Raw genomic sequence first — 15,117 nt, forward strand, 5'->3', positions numbered from 1 at the left:
AAGGCCGGTAACCAGAGGACACAGATTTAAGTTAATTGGCAAACGAATCAAGCACGACGTGTCGAAAAATGCCTTTACGCAGCGAGTTGTTGTGATCTGGAATGCACGGCCTGAAAGGCGGTGGAAGCAGATTCAATAATAACTTTAAAAAGGGAAGTGGATAAATACCTGAAAAGGAAGATTTTTAGGGCTTTGGGGAAGTGGGACTATTGGACTGATTTTAAAAGTGTCATTTTCCTGTTTATATTGTTTCAGGATCGTTGAGCCGCTTTGATCACCGGGACTCCTGTGCTGCGACGACCGACCGATCACAGTGAAAAACAACAGAACTGAAACCCGAAGGGAAACCAATCGGTCTGAGTGATCTCACCTGGAGATACCAGAATAAGGAAACAATGCAGCTTGTGGTGTACATCGTGCTTCTCTCTTTGTGTTTAGACAGTAAGTATTTTCATTCTGCATTTTGGTCTAAAAGGAAAGTTTACTCGTAATGTGCCCAATTTTCCAAATGTAATTCACAACTCCAGCTGCAGCAAGATTTTGAGCGGGAACATAGGAACAGGAGGAGGCCATTCAGCCCCTCGAGCCAGTTACATAGAAACAGGTGTAGGCCCATTCAGTCCCTCAACCAAGCTACACAGGAACAGGAGGTGGCCATTCAATCCTTTTACCCAGCTACACAGTAAGAGGTGGAGGCCATTCAGTCCCTCAACCTAGCTACACAGGAACTGGAGGTGGCCATTCAGCCCTCAACCCAGCCATAAAGGAACAGGAAGAGGCCATTCAATCCCTTAACCCAGCTACACTGGAACTGAGGAGGCTATTCAGCCCCTCAACCCTGCTACATGGTAACTGGAGGAGGCCATTCAGACCCTCAACTCTGCTACATAGGAACAGGAGGAGGGCATTCAGTCCCTCTAATCTGCTACACAGTAAAAGGAGGAGGACATTCAGTCCCTCTAATCTGCTACACAGTAAAAGGAGGAGATCATTCAACCCCTCAACCCTGCTAGATAGAAACAGAAGCATTTCAGACCATCAACCCGGCTACTCAGTAAGAGGAGGAAGTCATTCAGCCCCTCAACTCTGCTACATAGGAACAGAAGGAGGTCATTCAGCCCCTCAACCCAGCGACACAGTAACAGGAGGAGGCCATTCAGCCCCTCAACCCTGCTACATAGGAACAGGGGAAAGTCATTCAAACATTCAACCCAGCTTCATATTAACAGGAGGAGGCCATTCTGCCCCTCGATCCTGCTACATAGGAACAGGAGGAGGCCATTCAGCCCCTCAATCCAGTTACACAGTAACAGAAGGAGGCCATTCAGCCCCTCAATCCAGTTACACAGTAACAGGGCGAGTCCATTCAGCCCCTCAACCCAGCTACATAGGAACAGGAGGACATCATTCAGCCCATTAAACCTACTGCACAGTAAGATGAGGCGGTCATTCAGCCCCTCAAACCTGCTACACAGTAACAGGAGGGGGTTATTCAGTCCCTCAACCGTGCTACATAGGAACAGAAGGTGGCCATTCAGACCCGCAACCCAATTACACAGTAACAGGAGGAGGTCAGTAAGTCATTCAACTGTGCTACATAAATACAGGAGGAGGCCATTCAGCACCTCAACCCTGCTACACAGGAACAGGACGATGTCATTCCGCGCCTCAACCCTGCTACACAGTAACAGGAGGCAGTCATTCAGCCCCTCAAACCTGCTACGCAGTAAGAGGAGGAAGTCATTCAGACACTCAAGCCAGCTTCATATTAATAGGAGGAGGCCATTCAGCCCCTCGATCCTTCTACATAGGAACAGGAGGAGGCCATTCAGTCCCTCAATCCTGCTACATAGGAACAAGAGGAGATCGTTCAGCCCATGAACCCAGTTACACAGTAACAGGAGGAGGCCATTCAGCCCTTCAACCCTGCTACATAGGAACTGAAGGTGGCTATTCAGTTCCGCAACACAGCTGCACAGTAACAGGAGGAGGCAATTCAGCCCCTCAACCCAGCTACAGAGTAACAGGAAGACGTCATTCAGCCCCTCAACCCCGCTACTCAGTAACAGGAGGTCATTCAGACCTTCAACATGGCTACATAGGAACAGGAGGAGGCCATTCAGCCCCTCGATCCTGCTATATAGGAACAGAATGTGGACATTCAGCGCCGCAACCCAATTACACAGTAACAGGAGGAGGTCATTAAGTCATCCAACTGTGCTAGATAGGAATAGGAGGAGGCCATTCAGCCCCTCGATCCTGCTACATAGGAACAAAAGGAGATAATTCAGCACCTCTACCCTACTACACAGTAACAGGAGGAGGTTATTCAGCCCCTCAAACCAGCTTCATATTAACAAGAGGAGGCCATTCAGCCCCTCAACCTTGCTGCATGGGAACAGAAGGAGGCCTTTCAGCCCCTCAACCCAGTTGTACAGTAACAGAAGGAGGCCAGTCAGCCCCTCAAACCAGCTACACTGTAACATGAGGTGGTCATTCAGCCCCTCAACCCTGCTACACAGGAACAGAAGAAGTTCAGACCCTCAACCCAGCTACACAGTAACAGGAATTGGTCATTCAGCCCCTCAACCCTGCTATGCAGTAAGAGGAGAAAGTAATTCAGACACTCAACCCAGTTTCATATTAACAAGAGGAGGCCATTCAACCCGTCAACCCTGCTACATTGGAACTGAAGATGCCATTCTGTTTCGCAAACCAGCTACACAGTAACAGGAGGAGGCCATTCAGCCCCACAACGCAGCTACAGATTAACAGGAGGAGGTCAGTCAGCCCCTCAAACCCGCTACACAGTAACAGGAGGAGGCCATTCAGCCCCACAACGCAATTACAGATTAACAGGAGGAGGTCAGTCAGCCCCTCAACCCAGCTACACAGTAACAGGAGGAGGCCATTCAGCCCCACAACGCAGCTACAGATTAACAGGAGGAGGTCAGTCAGCCCCTCAACCCCGCTACACAGTAACAGGAGGAGGCCATTCAGCCCCACAATGCAGCCACAGATTAACAGGAGGAGGTCATCAGACCCTCAACCCTGCTGCACAGTAAGATGAGGTGGTCATTCAGCGCGTTAACCCTGCTACACAGTAACAAAAGGAAGGTGGCCATTAAGCCCCGCAACCCAATTACACAGTAACAGGAGGAGGTCATTACGTCATCCAACTGTGCTACATAGGAACAAGAGGAGGTCATTCAGCCCCTGCACCCTGCTGCACATCAAGAGGAGGAAGTCATTCAGACACTCAACCCAGCTTCATATTAAAAGGAGGAGGCCATTCAACCCCTCGATCCTGCTAGATAGGAACTGGAGGAGGACATTCAGCCCCTCAATCATGCTACATAAGAAGAAGAGGAGATCATTCAGCACTTCAACCCTACTACAGAGTAACGGTAGGTCATTCAGATCCTCAAACCAACTTCATATTAACAGGAGGAGGCCATTCAGCCTCTCAACCTTGCTACATAGGAACAGAAGGAGGCCATTCAGCCCCTCAGCCCAGTTACACAGTAACAGAAGGAGGCCATTCAGCCCCTCAACCCTGCTACATAGGAACAGAAGGTGGCCATTCAGTTCCACAATCCAGCTGCACAGTAACAGGAGGAGGCAATTCAGCCTCTCAACCCAGCTACAGAGTAACAGCAGGAGGCAATTCAGCCCCTCAACCCCGCTACACAGCAACAGGAGGAGGCAATTCAGCCCCTCAACCCCGTTACACAGTAACAGGAGGAGGTCATTCAGACACTCAATCCTGCTGCATAGGAACAGGAGGACGTCATTCAGTCCCTCAGCCCTGCTACACAGGAACAGGAGGAGGTCATTCAGCCCCTCAACCCTGCTACACAGTAACAGGAGAAGGTCATTCAGCCCCTCAACCTTGTTACATAGGAATAGGCCGTGGCCATTCAGCCCCTCAACCCCGCTACACAGAAAGAGGAGTCGGCGATCCAGCTCCTCAATCTTGCAACACAGTAGCAGGAGGAAATCATTCAGTGCCTGAACCCTGCTACATAGGAACAGGAGGAGATCATTCAGTCACTCAGCCCTGCTACACAGTAACAGGAGGAATTCATTCAGTCCCTCAACTCTGCTACATAGGAACAGGTGGAGGCCATTCAGACCTTGGAGTCTCTTACTTAGGAAGAGGAGGAGGGCATTCAGTCCCTCAGCCTGTTCTGCCATTCAATTCGCACTTGATGATGCAATCCTCCCTTTACCCACTTTGTCTCCATGCTCCTTTGATCCTCTCATGTGAGAAAAATCTGTTCCTCTCAGTCTTGATCCCGAGAATCCACAGCCTTTTCAGAGCCAATTGCAGATCTCTGCTATGCTTTGCATCAACAGTTTCTTCCCGATATTTCCTCAGAAATGCTGAGCTCTAATGTTAGCCAGGCCGACTTTCCAAAAGCCTGTTTGATCCCTTTCTGTATCTGTGTACTAGCTCTTTTTGAACTGTATACCTGGACACACAAATCTCTTTGCTCCTCCACAACTCCAGCTTCCAATCTCATGGCATTAAGAAAATACTCCCTTTATGTCTCTGCTCCAACGTTAATGACCACTCTACCGCAGATTAAACTCCATCTCCCACAGCCTTCCCCCTCTCATTTCATCTGACTACTTCAGTTTGTGACTTTCTGCTCCCATTTGCAATACTTACTGTCCCTCCTAAATTGGTGTCAGCATCAAACTTGGATATACAGTACAACTCTCGATTGCTTCATCCACATCATTAATATATATGGTTAGAAAGAAAGAAACATAATCGGCCCTCGAGCCTGCTCCACCATTCAATAACGTCATGGTTGATCCAATATTGGCCTCAACACCACTTTCCCGCGCTCTCCCCATACCCCTTGACTCCCTTGTAGTTCAAATGTCTGTCACTCTCTGCCTTGAATATATTCAAGGACTCCGCCTCCACAGATCTCTGGGGTAGAGAATTGCAAAGATTCACGACCCTCTGAGAGAAGAAATTCCTCCTCATCTCTGTCTGAAATGGGCGACCCCTTATTCTGAAACTATGCCCCCGAGTTCTAGATACCCCCACTAGGGGAAACATCCTCTCACCCTGTCAATCCCCCTCAGGATCCTTTATATTTCAATATCTAGTTTTTAAAGGCTCTTTAGCATAATTTGTCCCCGACTACACAAACCAATCTGGGTCCAGGTATATTGTTAATAAATAAAACTGATTTGTTAAGCATTAAATATCCAGTTCAAAGAAGTCATACTTAACAAGAAGATAGTCGCAGTCTCTTCATCGAACCCTGGCATTCCTTCTGAGTGACTATGGTGCTGTCTCATTATTCTCTTGCTGTGTTCTGTTGACTGAAGCTTCTTCTTCCTCCTCTGGCTTCACGCTGCTTTCGGTGTTCAATATCTGCATTTTTATACCCATTTTCTCCCGTTTTGCTTACGTGGCAGTAATTAGCTTCTCTGACACCCAGTAAATGTCCCTCCTCTCCTTGCCAATCATCTTATGACCTCATTAATTCCACTAGGCCTCTTTCTGTGCAGAACAAAATACCCTTATCTAAGAACTTCAATTTACAGAACATCCTTGAGGGGTTTTCTGAACAGTTTTTCTATTCTGCAGTTTCTAAAATGAAGGCTCCAACTCCTATCTCTCTCCTCTATCTCTTATCTCTTTTCCATAATATTACCGAATTCCATTTCACCGACAGTCTCCGTGTTTATTCAGCACCACATTCAATTTCTTCAGTGATTTAAAACAGAGGTTTTTAGTCAGGTTGGCATAATGTTCGCATCCTACTTTGGTCTCATCCATTCGCCATTTTATACAGGCTTTTTATGTGTTTAAAATACAATTTCACATATTATAGTTATATAATAATGGTTATAGAATCTTAATGATGCTTACTTAATCCTAAAGGTACACTCTATCCTACAAAAGAATCACCTCTCATTCTTCTAAACTCCAATGAGTATCGGCCCAACTTGCTCAACCTTTTGTCATATGTCAACCCCTTCATCCCAGAAATCAACCTAGTGAACCTTCTCTGCACTGCCTCCAATGCAAATATACCCTTCTTTAAATATGGAGGCCAAAACTGTACGCAGTACTCCAGGTGCGGTCTCACCAGCGCCCTATAAAGTTGCATCAAAATGTCCCTACTTTTAGACTACATACCCCTTGCAATAAAGGCCAACATTCCATTAACCTTCCTAATTATTGCTGTACCTGCATGCAAAATTTTTGTGTTTCATGTATGAGGACCCCAGATCCCTTTGTACTGCAGCATTTTGTAGTCTCACTCTATTTAAATAATTATTTGCTTTTTTATTCTTCCTTCCAAAGTGGATAACCTCACATTTTCCCATATTATACTCCATCTGCCAAATTTTTGCCCACTCACTTAACCTATCTATTTCCCTTTGCAGACTCTGTGTCCTCCTCACAACTTGCTAACCCACTTTTCTTTTTATCATCAGCAAATTTGGCTACAGTACACTCGGTCCTTTCATCCATTGTAAATAGTTGAGGCCCCAGCACTGATCCATGTGGCACCCCACTAGTTACTGATTGCCAACCGGAAAATGACCCATTTATCCTGACTCTCTTTTTCTGTTAGTTAGCCAATCCCCTATCCATGCCAATATATTACCCTCAAGCCTGTGCGCTCTTATCTTGTGCAGTAACCTTTTATGTGGCACCTTATCGAATGCCTTCTGGAAATCCAAATACACTACATCTACTGTTTCCCCTTTATCCACCCTGTTTGTTACAGCCTCAAAGAATTCCAGCAAATTTGTTAAACACGATTTCCCTTTCATAAAACCATGTTGACTCGGTTTGATTGTCTTATGATTTTCTAAATGTCCTGCTATTGTGTCCTTAATAATGGCTTCCAACATTTTCCCAATGACAGATGTTAGGCTAACTGGCCTATAGTTTCCTGCTTTCTGTTTCCCTCCTTTCTTGAACAGTGGTGTGACATTTGCAGTTTTCCAATTCGCTTGGACCTCTCCAGAATCCAGGGAACTTTGGTAGATTACAACCAACGCATCCATTATCTCTGCAGCCACTTCTTGTACGACCCTAGGATGCAGGCCATCAGGTCCAGGGGACTTGTCAGCCTTTAGCCCCATTAGTTTGCCAGTACTTTTTCTCTATTGATAGAGATGGATTTAAGTTCCTCCCTCCCTATCGCCCCTTGATTATCTGTTATTATTGTTTTTTTTAGTGTCTCCTACCGTGAAGACTGATCCAATTATTAATTCCCCTGTCTCATTCTCTAAGGGATCAACGTTTACTTTAGAAAGTTGATGTTCCATTACAGATCCCTGTGGAATACAATTATCACATCCCGCCAACCAGAGTGCATTTCCTTTATCCATATTCTGCGTCTCCTTCCTGACAACCAATTACCAGCACACGTTTCTAGGTTCATAGAATCATAGAATGATACAGAACAGAAGAAGATCATTCAGTGCATTGTGTCTCTGCCGGCTCTTTATTAGAACCATCCAATTACTCCCACTCCTCTGCTGATTACCCATAGCCCTGTGAATTTATTCCCTTTTCAAATATATATCCAATTCTCTTTTGAAAGATAAGATTGAATTTGCTTTCACCACCCTTGCAGTCAATGCGTTCCAGATCCCAATAACTCCCTGCGCAAAATAAGTGTTTCCTCATGTCACCTCTGGTCCTTTTGCCAATCACCTTAAATTTGTGTCCTCTGGTTACCGGCCCTTCTGCCACTGGAAACAGTTTCTCCTTATTTACTCCATCAAAGCCCTTCATGATTTTGAACACCTCTATCAAATCTCCCCTTAACATTCTCTGCTTGAAGGAGAAGAATTCAAGTTTCTCCAATCTCTAAACATAATTGAAGTCCCTCATCCCAATCATCTTCAGCTGCTGCACCAATGACTTTCCCTCCACCATAAGGTGAGAATTGGGGATGTTCGATGATGACTGCACAGTGTTCAGTGCCATTCACAACTCCTCGGATAACGAAACAGTCCATGCCCGCATGCAACTAGACCTGGACGACGTTCAGGCTTGGACTGATAAGTGGCAGATAACATTCGCGCCACAGAAGTGACAGGCAATGGCTATCTCCAACAAGCGAGAGTCTAACCACCTCCCCTTGATATTCAACGGCATTACCATCGCCGAATTCCCCACCATCAACATCCTGGGGGGTCACCATTGACCAGAAACTTAACTGGACCAGCCACATAAATACTGTGGCAAAAGTGCAAGTCAGAGGCTGGCTATTCTGCAGCGAGTGTCTCACCTCCTGACTCCCCAAAACTTTTCCGCCATCTACAAGGTACAAGTAAGGAGTGTGATGGAACATTCTCCACTTGCCTGGGTGAGTGCAGCTGCAACAACACTCAAGAAGCTCGACACCATCCAGGATAAAGCAGCCTGCTTGATTGGCACCACATCCACCTCCCTAAATATTCACTCCCTCCACCACCGGCGTTCCGTGGCTGCAGTATGTCCCATCTACAAGATGCACTGCAGCAACTCACCAAGGCTTCTTCCGCAGTATATCCCAAACCCGCGACATCTTCCACCTAGAAGGACAAGGGCAGCAGGTGCATGGGAACACTACCACCTCCAAGTTCCCCTCCAAGTCACACACTATCCTGACTTGGAAGTATATCGCTGATCCTTCATCGTCGCTGGATCAAAATCCCGGAACTAACAGCACTGTTGGAGTACCTTCACCACAAGGGCTGCAGCGGTTCAAGAAGTTGGTTCACCACCACCTTCTCAAGGGCAATTAGGGATGGGCAATAAATGCTGGCCATGCCAGCGATGCCCAGATCCCATAAGTGAAAAATAATTTCTAGTAAATATCTTCTGCACCCTCTCCAATGCCTTGACATCCTTCCTAAAGTTTGGTACCCAAAATCAAACACAATACTCCAGCTGGGGCCTAAACAGATTTTAGTTCCTTTTCTATGAGCTTTAGGTTTTGCTAATAATCTTTTTGTGCAGGAGCTTCTCAGATGCCTTCAGCAAGGCCATGTAAACAACAACCATAGACTATCCCCTGTAGGCCGCGTTAGTCACGTCCTCAGAAAAATGAACTACATTATTTAGACATGACACACCATTCACAATTCGACGCTGACTCTCTTTGACCAGCTCAGAGCTGTGCAAGATCTCCGTCATTCTATCTCTCACGATAGATACCAAGTTGAGGTAAAACTGACATGTCTGCTGTTTCCTGTTTTCTCTCCCGACTCCCTTCTTAAATGATGGAGAGACATTTATAAATTTCCAATCCAAATGTACAATTCCTGAAGCTATAGGCCTTTTGAAAATTACGACTGGAGCATCTGCAATTTCCCAACTTTTTTTTAACATATCCTAGGCTGGAAAGCGCTGGTATGGTAGCACAGTGATTATGTTACTGGACTAGTAATCTAGAGGCCTGGGCTAATGATCCAGAGACGTGAATTCAAATCCCATCATGCAGCTGTGGAACTTAAATTCACAAAAATAAATTTGAAATTGAAAAAGCGAACGCTGGTCTCAGTAATGGTGACAAATTGTGTGACCATGAAACCATGTCCGTTAGGGAAGAAAATCTGCTGCCCTTTCCCAGTCTGGCCTATATGTGACTCCAGACCCACAGCAATGTAGTTGATTCTTAAATGCCTTCTGAAATGGCGTAGAAAGTCATTCAGTTGTAGCAAACCTTTACGACAAAGTCAGCACTGTGGGAACACCTTCACAAAGACTGCAGCGGTTCAAAAAGGCGGCTCAGGGGCAACTAGGGATGGGCAATAAATGCTGGCATTGCCAGGGACGACCACACCCGGTGAACAAATGAATAAAAAACAGTTACTGAACTTTGTCTATCTTATGTTCCATTATTTCCTCCATTATGAGTTGTAAGAACAACCCACTTTGTTTCACAGCTCGGGGCACTCTAGCTTTTAAAGCTGGAGAACAAACCATCGAACTGGACATGGCAATGAACTCATCCACTTACATCTTCACTAAGACCCAGGCAGCCGACAAGGCGGCGTTTGGTTACATCAGCACGGAATGGGCTGACAAAAAAGACTTCCTCGAGGTGTGGAATAATGCAAGCAAAGTTTTTGGGCCAAAATATAAAACCCCGCGCAGCTTGAGAAGGGAGCACCTGATGGCAATTCACGCTTACAGTCAACATTCCCAATTGTACAGTGAGTTTGACGCCGCAGTCAGGGAGTACGGCGCAAGTGACGCCATCTATCTGAAGGATTTCCACTTCAAAAGCTTCCATTACCTGCTCTCCGTCGCCCTGGATAAGTTAAAGAGTAATAGGCATAAGACCTATAGGGGAGTCAAGAATCTATTCAATGCCAGGAAGGGAGGTAACGTGAGATTGGGACAATTTGCGTCGTCTTCTTTGGATCTATATGTAGCGAAAACATTCATGAACCATGCTAAAGCGGAAAACACGCTGTTTGAAATCGAGTCCAAGTTGGGGGTTCCAATCAGGGCATTCTCGTCCGTCCCGTTTGAAAATGAGGTCCTCATTCCGCCCATTGAAGTTTTTACGGTCAAAAGCACGCTATTGTGGGTAAAGGGGAATAAGTGGAGCTGGCGCAAAATTACTCTGGCAACGAATGGGTGCAAGGGCATCCCAGTGACCGTGAAAAAAATCCGCAAGGGTGCACTGGAATTCAAAAGGGGAAAGGGTACGTGCCCCAAATGTTGCCATTGTTTTAAGAGCTGGGAGCTTCTTCAGCTTAACAACACCGCTATCTCTTCGCTAACCCGCAATAACCACTTGTAATTGATAATACACGCTTGATAATTGACAACACACGCTTGATAATTGATAGGACACGCTTGATAATTGATAACCCGCAATGGCCGCTTGTAATTGATAATACACGCTTTAAAATTGATAATAGGACATGCTTGATAATTGATAGGACACGCTTGCTAATTGATAATACACGCTTGATAATTTATAATGCAGGCTTGATTAATGATAATACCCGCTTGATAATTGATAATATACGCTTGATAATTGATTGCACAGCTTGATAATTGCTAATGCACGCTTGATAATTGATAATACACGCTTGATAATTGATAATACACACTTGATAATTGATAGGACACGCTTGATAATTGATAATACACGCTTGATAATTGATAATACAGGCTTGATAATTGCTAATACACGCTTGATAATTGATTGGACACGCTTGATAATTGCTAATACACGCTTGATAATTGATAATACATGCTTGATAATTGATTGAACCGCTTGATAATTGATAATACAGGCTTGATATTTGATAATGCACTCTTGATAATTGATAGGACATGCTTGATAATTGTTAGGACATGCTTCATAATTGATAATACACGCTTGATAATTGTTGGGACATGCTTGATAATTGTCAGGACATGCTTCATAATTGATAATACACTCTTGATAATTGATAGGACAGGCATGATTATTGATAATACACTCTTGATAATTGATAGGACATGCTTGATAATTGTTGGGAAATGCTTGATAATTGTCCCTGTGCATGTCAGAATCTATCCCTAAATGTATATGTCTGTTCCTGTCCGTCCTGACCATCTGCATGTCTGTAACTTCTACACCTGTCACAGTGTATGTCAGTAGCTTTCTGTGTGTGTGGCAGTACCTTTCCATAACTGTCCCCAAATATGTCAGGACCGTTTCCCTGTATTTGCTAATACTTGTCCATAACTGTCCCTGCATGTGAGTACAATATCCTTACCTGTGTCTGCGTATATCAATACCTGTCCCCACATGTCTCTGTCTATTTAAGTTCCTGACATTACCTGTTCCTATCTATCTCAGTACCTGTACCTACCTGTCGCTGCTGATATCAGTACTTGTACCTAGCTGTCCCAGTGTACGTCTAGTACCTGTACCTACCTGTCTCTGTGTCTGTCAGTACCTCTGCCTAACTGTCCCTGTTTAAGTCAGCACCTGTGCCTGTGTATGTCAGCACCTGTCCCTATCTGTCTCTGTGTATGTCAGAACATGTCCCTGTGTGTGTGAATACCTTCCCCTGTTTATGTGAGCACAGATAGTTGCTGATACAGAAAAAAGGCAGAGGAATGAGTGGATTAAGGATACAGTAATGTAGACAGGAGAGAGAGAAAGATGGGCAGATTAATTGCTAGAGGGAAGACTACAGAGAGACAGACTGCGAGGAATGTCCAGTAGTTGATGAGTTCACGCCCTCAGCCCACAGATATAGCATTGCCAAACTGCAACAGGAATTCACTCTCGGCTCTCAAATACCTGATATCTCCTTATCTTATATATTGCTGAACAAATGAAGTATCGAATGAAAAATAAATCATTACCCCTTACGCCTAAAGCTATTTGATTTCGGTGCAAATGCCTTGATTTCGAATAACTGCAATAGATGAACATTTCTTCCTCCTATTGTATAAATCACCCATCCCTGACCTTGGGAATGCAGGTGCTTTGATCTGCGGTGCTGGAAGTTATCAACAGGACTTATCCCATTATGCCCTGTCGGGGCATTCATTGGGCACGGAGGACCTGGAGGCGTCCAGCTCTATGCCTCGCATTTCTTGGCACTGAATCAGGATTCAGAAAATGTGTCCTAATTCTGTACATTGCGGGCAATGCGTTTTTAATGTGTGTTTCAGGTGCTTTACGATGCTGCAAAGCTTAAAAAACATAACTAGAAGTAACTCCTTTAGCAGATCTTGATTGAGCAACTGGGCAATAGTCTACTGACATTCCGTGTCCTGATATACTGTAAGATGATTGATTTGCATTAAAATAAACGAAGCATTCTGCGAATATATGGAAAAGTGGCCTGATTTGTTCTCTCCTTCCCCCTCACTGTGTGCCATCTTAGCTAACAGAGCGCGGGTGCCAGGAACTCTCCAGCGTGTTACCAAGACACTATTGTCGTGCGAGTCTAGTCAGTGAGCCCAGCATTCACACCAGGGACCGGTTCCAAATTAAATGCAGTGATACTCCATTAATGTTGATTTCGTGCGATAGTGTGAAATGGGCGATAGCGAAATGACTGCCCCGTTATTCAACCCTGCCGATTTTTCCTTCCATTAATTTCTGCCCTCTCGGGTGGATGTGGAAGATCCCATATCACTTTTCGAAGAAAGAACGCATTTGCATTGATATAGCACCTTTTACAACCTCAGGACATCCCAAAGTGCCTTAAAACCAATGTAGTACATTTTAACTGTTGTAATGTGTAGTGTCCGTGTGTAGATAAAGACACTGAAGACAGGAGTTGGTTCATAGGTATTTACTAAGCAAGTCTGGGGGGGGTTTCTAAAGGATATACACAATACACAGGCTTATATAGCCCAAGTGGCAATTACCGGCATTACGCACACCTGGGGCTCTTAAAGGCACATACACCACAATTCCTCCCCTTCTAGCTAACTAGTACATCATATTTTTAAGTAATTATTAATTACATGTTATATGCAAAATAGTATACATTGCTGTATTAATTAATTATAAGTTAGTCTCTCAGGAGGCTTCCTGACTCGGTCCGGATAACGCTTCGGGGGTGTAGTAGTTTCTGGTGGTGTAGTAGGTTCTTCTGGCAAGGCTGATTCGGCTTGAAGGCCAGTGTCGGGTTCATCGGGCTCCAGTATCACCGGATCAGAGGTAGATATGGGTATCTCTACTTCATCGTTAGATGTATAGAGTGGTGGTGTAGGTTGTCCCTTTTCGGATGACTTGATGATTTGGTCAGCATGGCGCCTTATTATGCTGTCTCCGATGTCCACGGTATACATCAGTGGTCCTAATTGTGTGCAGATAGTTCCAGGCTGCCATATCTCGGTACGGTAGTCCCGGGCCAAAACCGGTTGGCCTATCTGGAAGGCCCTAGTTGGCCTTTCATTCATGCCCTGAAACTGCCGGTTCTCCACGTCCCTTCGGATGTTGGGCTTGACCAAATCCAGCCGGCATCTTAGATTTCTATTGTAGAACATCATGGCGGGAGTTTGGTTAGTAACCATATGCGTTGCATTCCTATATGCAAATAAGAAGTTATCCACCTTGTGCTGAAGTTTTATGTCTTAATTACCCATGGCCTTGATGGCCTTCTTGAAGGTCTGGACAAACCTTTCAGCCAATCCATTGGTGGCGGGATGGTATGGGGCGGACGTGTAGTGCTTTACCCCATTGTTCTTTAAGAACTTTCTGAATTCTTCAGACACAAATTGCGGTCCATTATCAGAACATATCTGCTCCGGCAGCCCATTCCTGGCAAATATGGTCCTTAATACTGTGATGGTTTTTTCCGTGGTGGTGGAGGACATCTTTATTACCTCCGGCCACTTGGAGTGTGCATCAACTGCGATTAAGAACATTGAGTCCATAAATGGACCAGCAAAGTCGATGTGCACCCTTTGCCAGGGAGATGAGGGCCACTCCCATGGATGTAGAGGGGCCTGTGGCGGAGCATTTTGGGCCTTCTGGCATCCTAGGCAGCTCTTGGTCATGTCTTCGATGTCTCCATCGATACCTGGCCACCATACAAACGCCCTAGCTAGGTTCTTCATTTTCACTCCACCCAGATGCCCCTCGTGAAGCTCCTTTAGCACTTTATCCTGGAGTTTGGGTGGAATCACCACTCTGGACCCACACATCAAGGTTCCTCGGCACACTGACAGCTGTTCTCTTCTTTGCGAGAATGCTGGCAACAGTGGTTCGCCATGTGCTGGCCATCCCTTCACTGTTAAATCGTAGACCCGTGAGAGAGTAGGGTCATTTCTTGTCTCCCTTTCAATGGCAGAATTTGTCACCGGTAGACATTCCACTATGGTAGAGTGGAATATCTCTACTGGGTCTACTGTAGGTGCCTCTTCTATCGTTGGCAACGGTAGGCGTGATAAACCGTCAGCATTCCCATGCTGTTTTGACCCTTTGTATTCAATGTTGTATTGGTGTGCCCCTAGAAAAAGGGACCACCTCTGTAGTCTTCGTGCCGTCATAATGGGAACACCTTTTTTAGGGTTGAATATGGAGATGAGAGGTTGATGGTCAGTCAGCAAGGTAAATTTTTGTCCGTGTAGGTAATGGTTGAATTTCTTCACTCCCCATA

At 45.3% G+C, this 15,117-nt stretch overlaps 1 protein-coding gene across 1 annotated transcript; it reads left to right on the plus strand.

The window, feature by feature from the left end:
- Window positions 1-330: 330 nt before the first annotated feature.
- LOC147092532 (GPI-linked NAD(P)(+)--arginine ADP-ribosyltransferase 1-like) lies at window positions 331-10,793 on the plus strand. The gene is made up of 2 exons (XM_085975599.1): window positions 331-441; window positions 9,928-10,793. The coding sequence occupies exons 1-2, from the start codon at window positions 396-398 to the stop codon at window positions 10,791-10,793; spliced, it is 912 nt and encodes a 303-aa protein (XP_085831725.1). The 5' UTR covers window positions 331-395.
- The last annotated feature ends 4,324 nt before the right edge of the window (window positions 10,794-15,117 follow it).

The sequence above is a fragment of the Somniosus microcephalus genome, unplaced genomic scaffold, assembly GCF_052327205.1.
Source record: "Somniosus microcephalus isolate GS21.2 unplaced genomic scaffold, FLI_Smic_1.0 unresolved_chr2, whole genome shotgun sequence".
Lineage (NCBI taxonomy): Eukaryota > Metazoa > Chordata > Chondrichthyes > Squaliformes > Somniosidae > Somniosus > Somniosus microcephalus.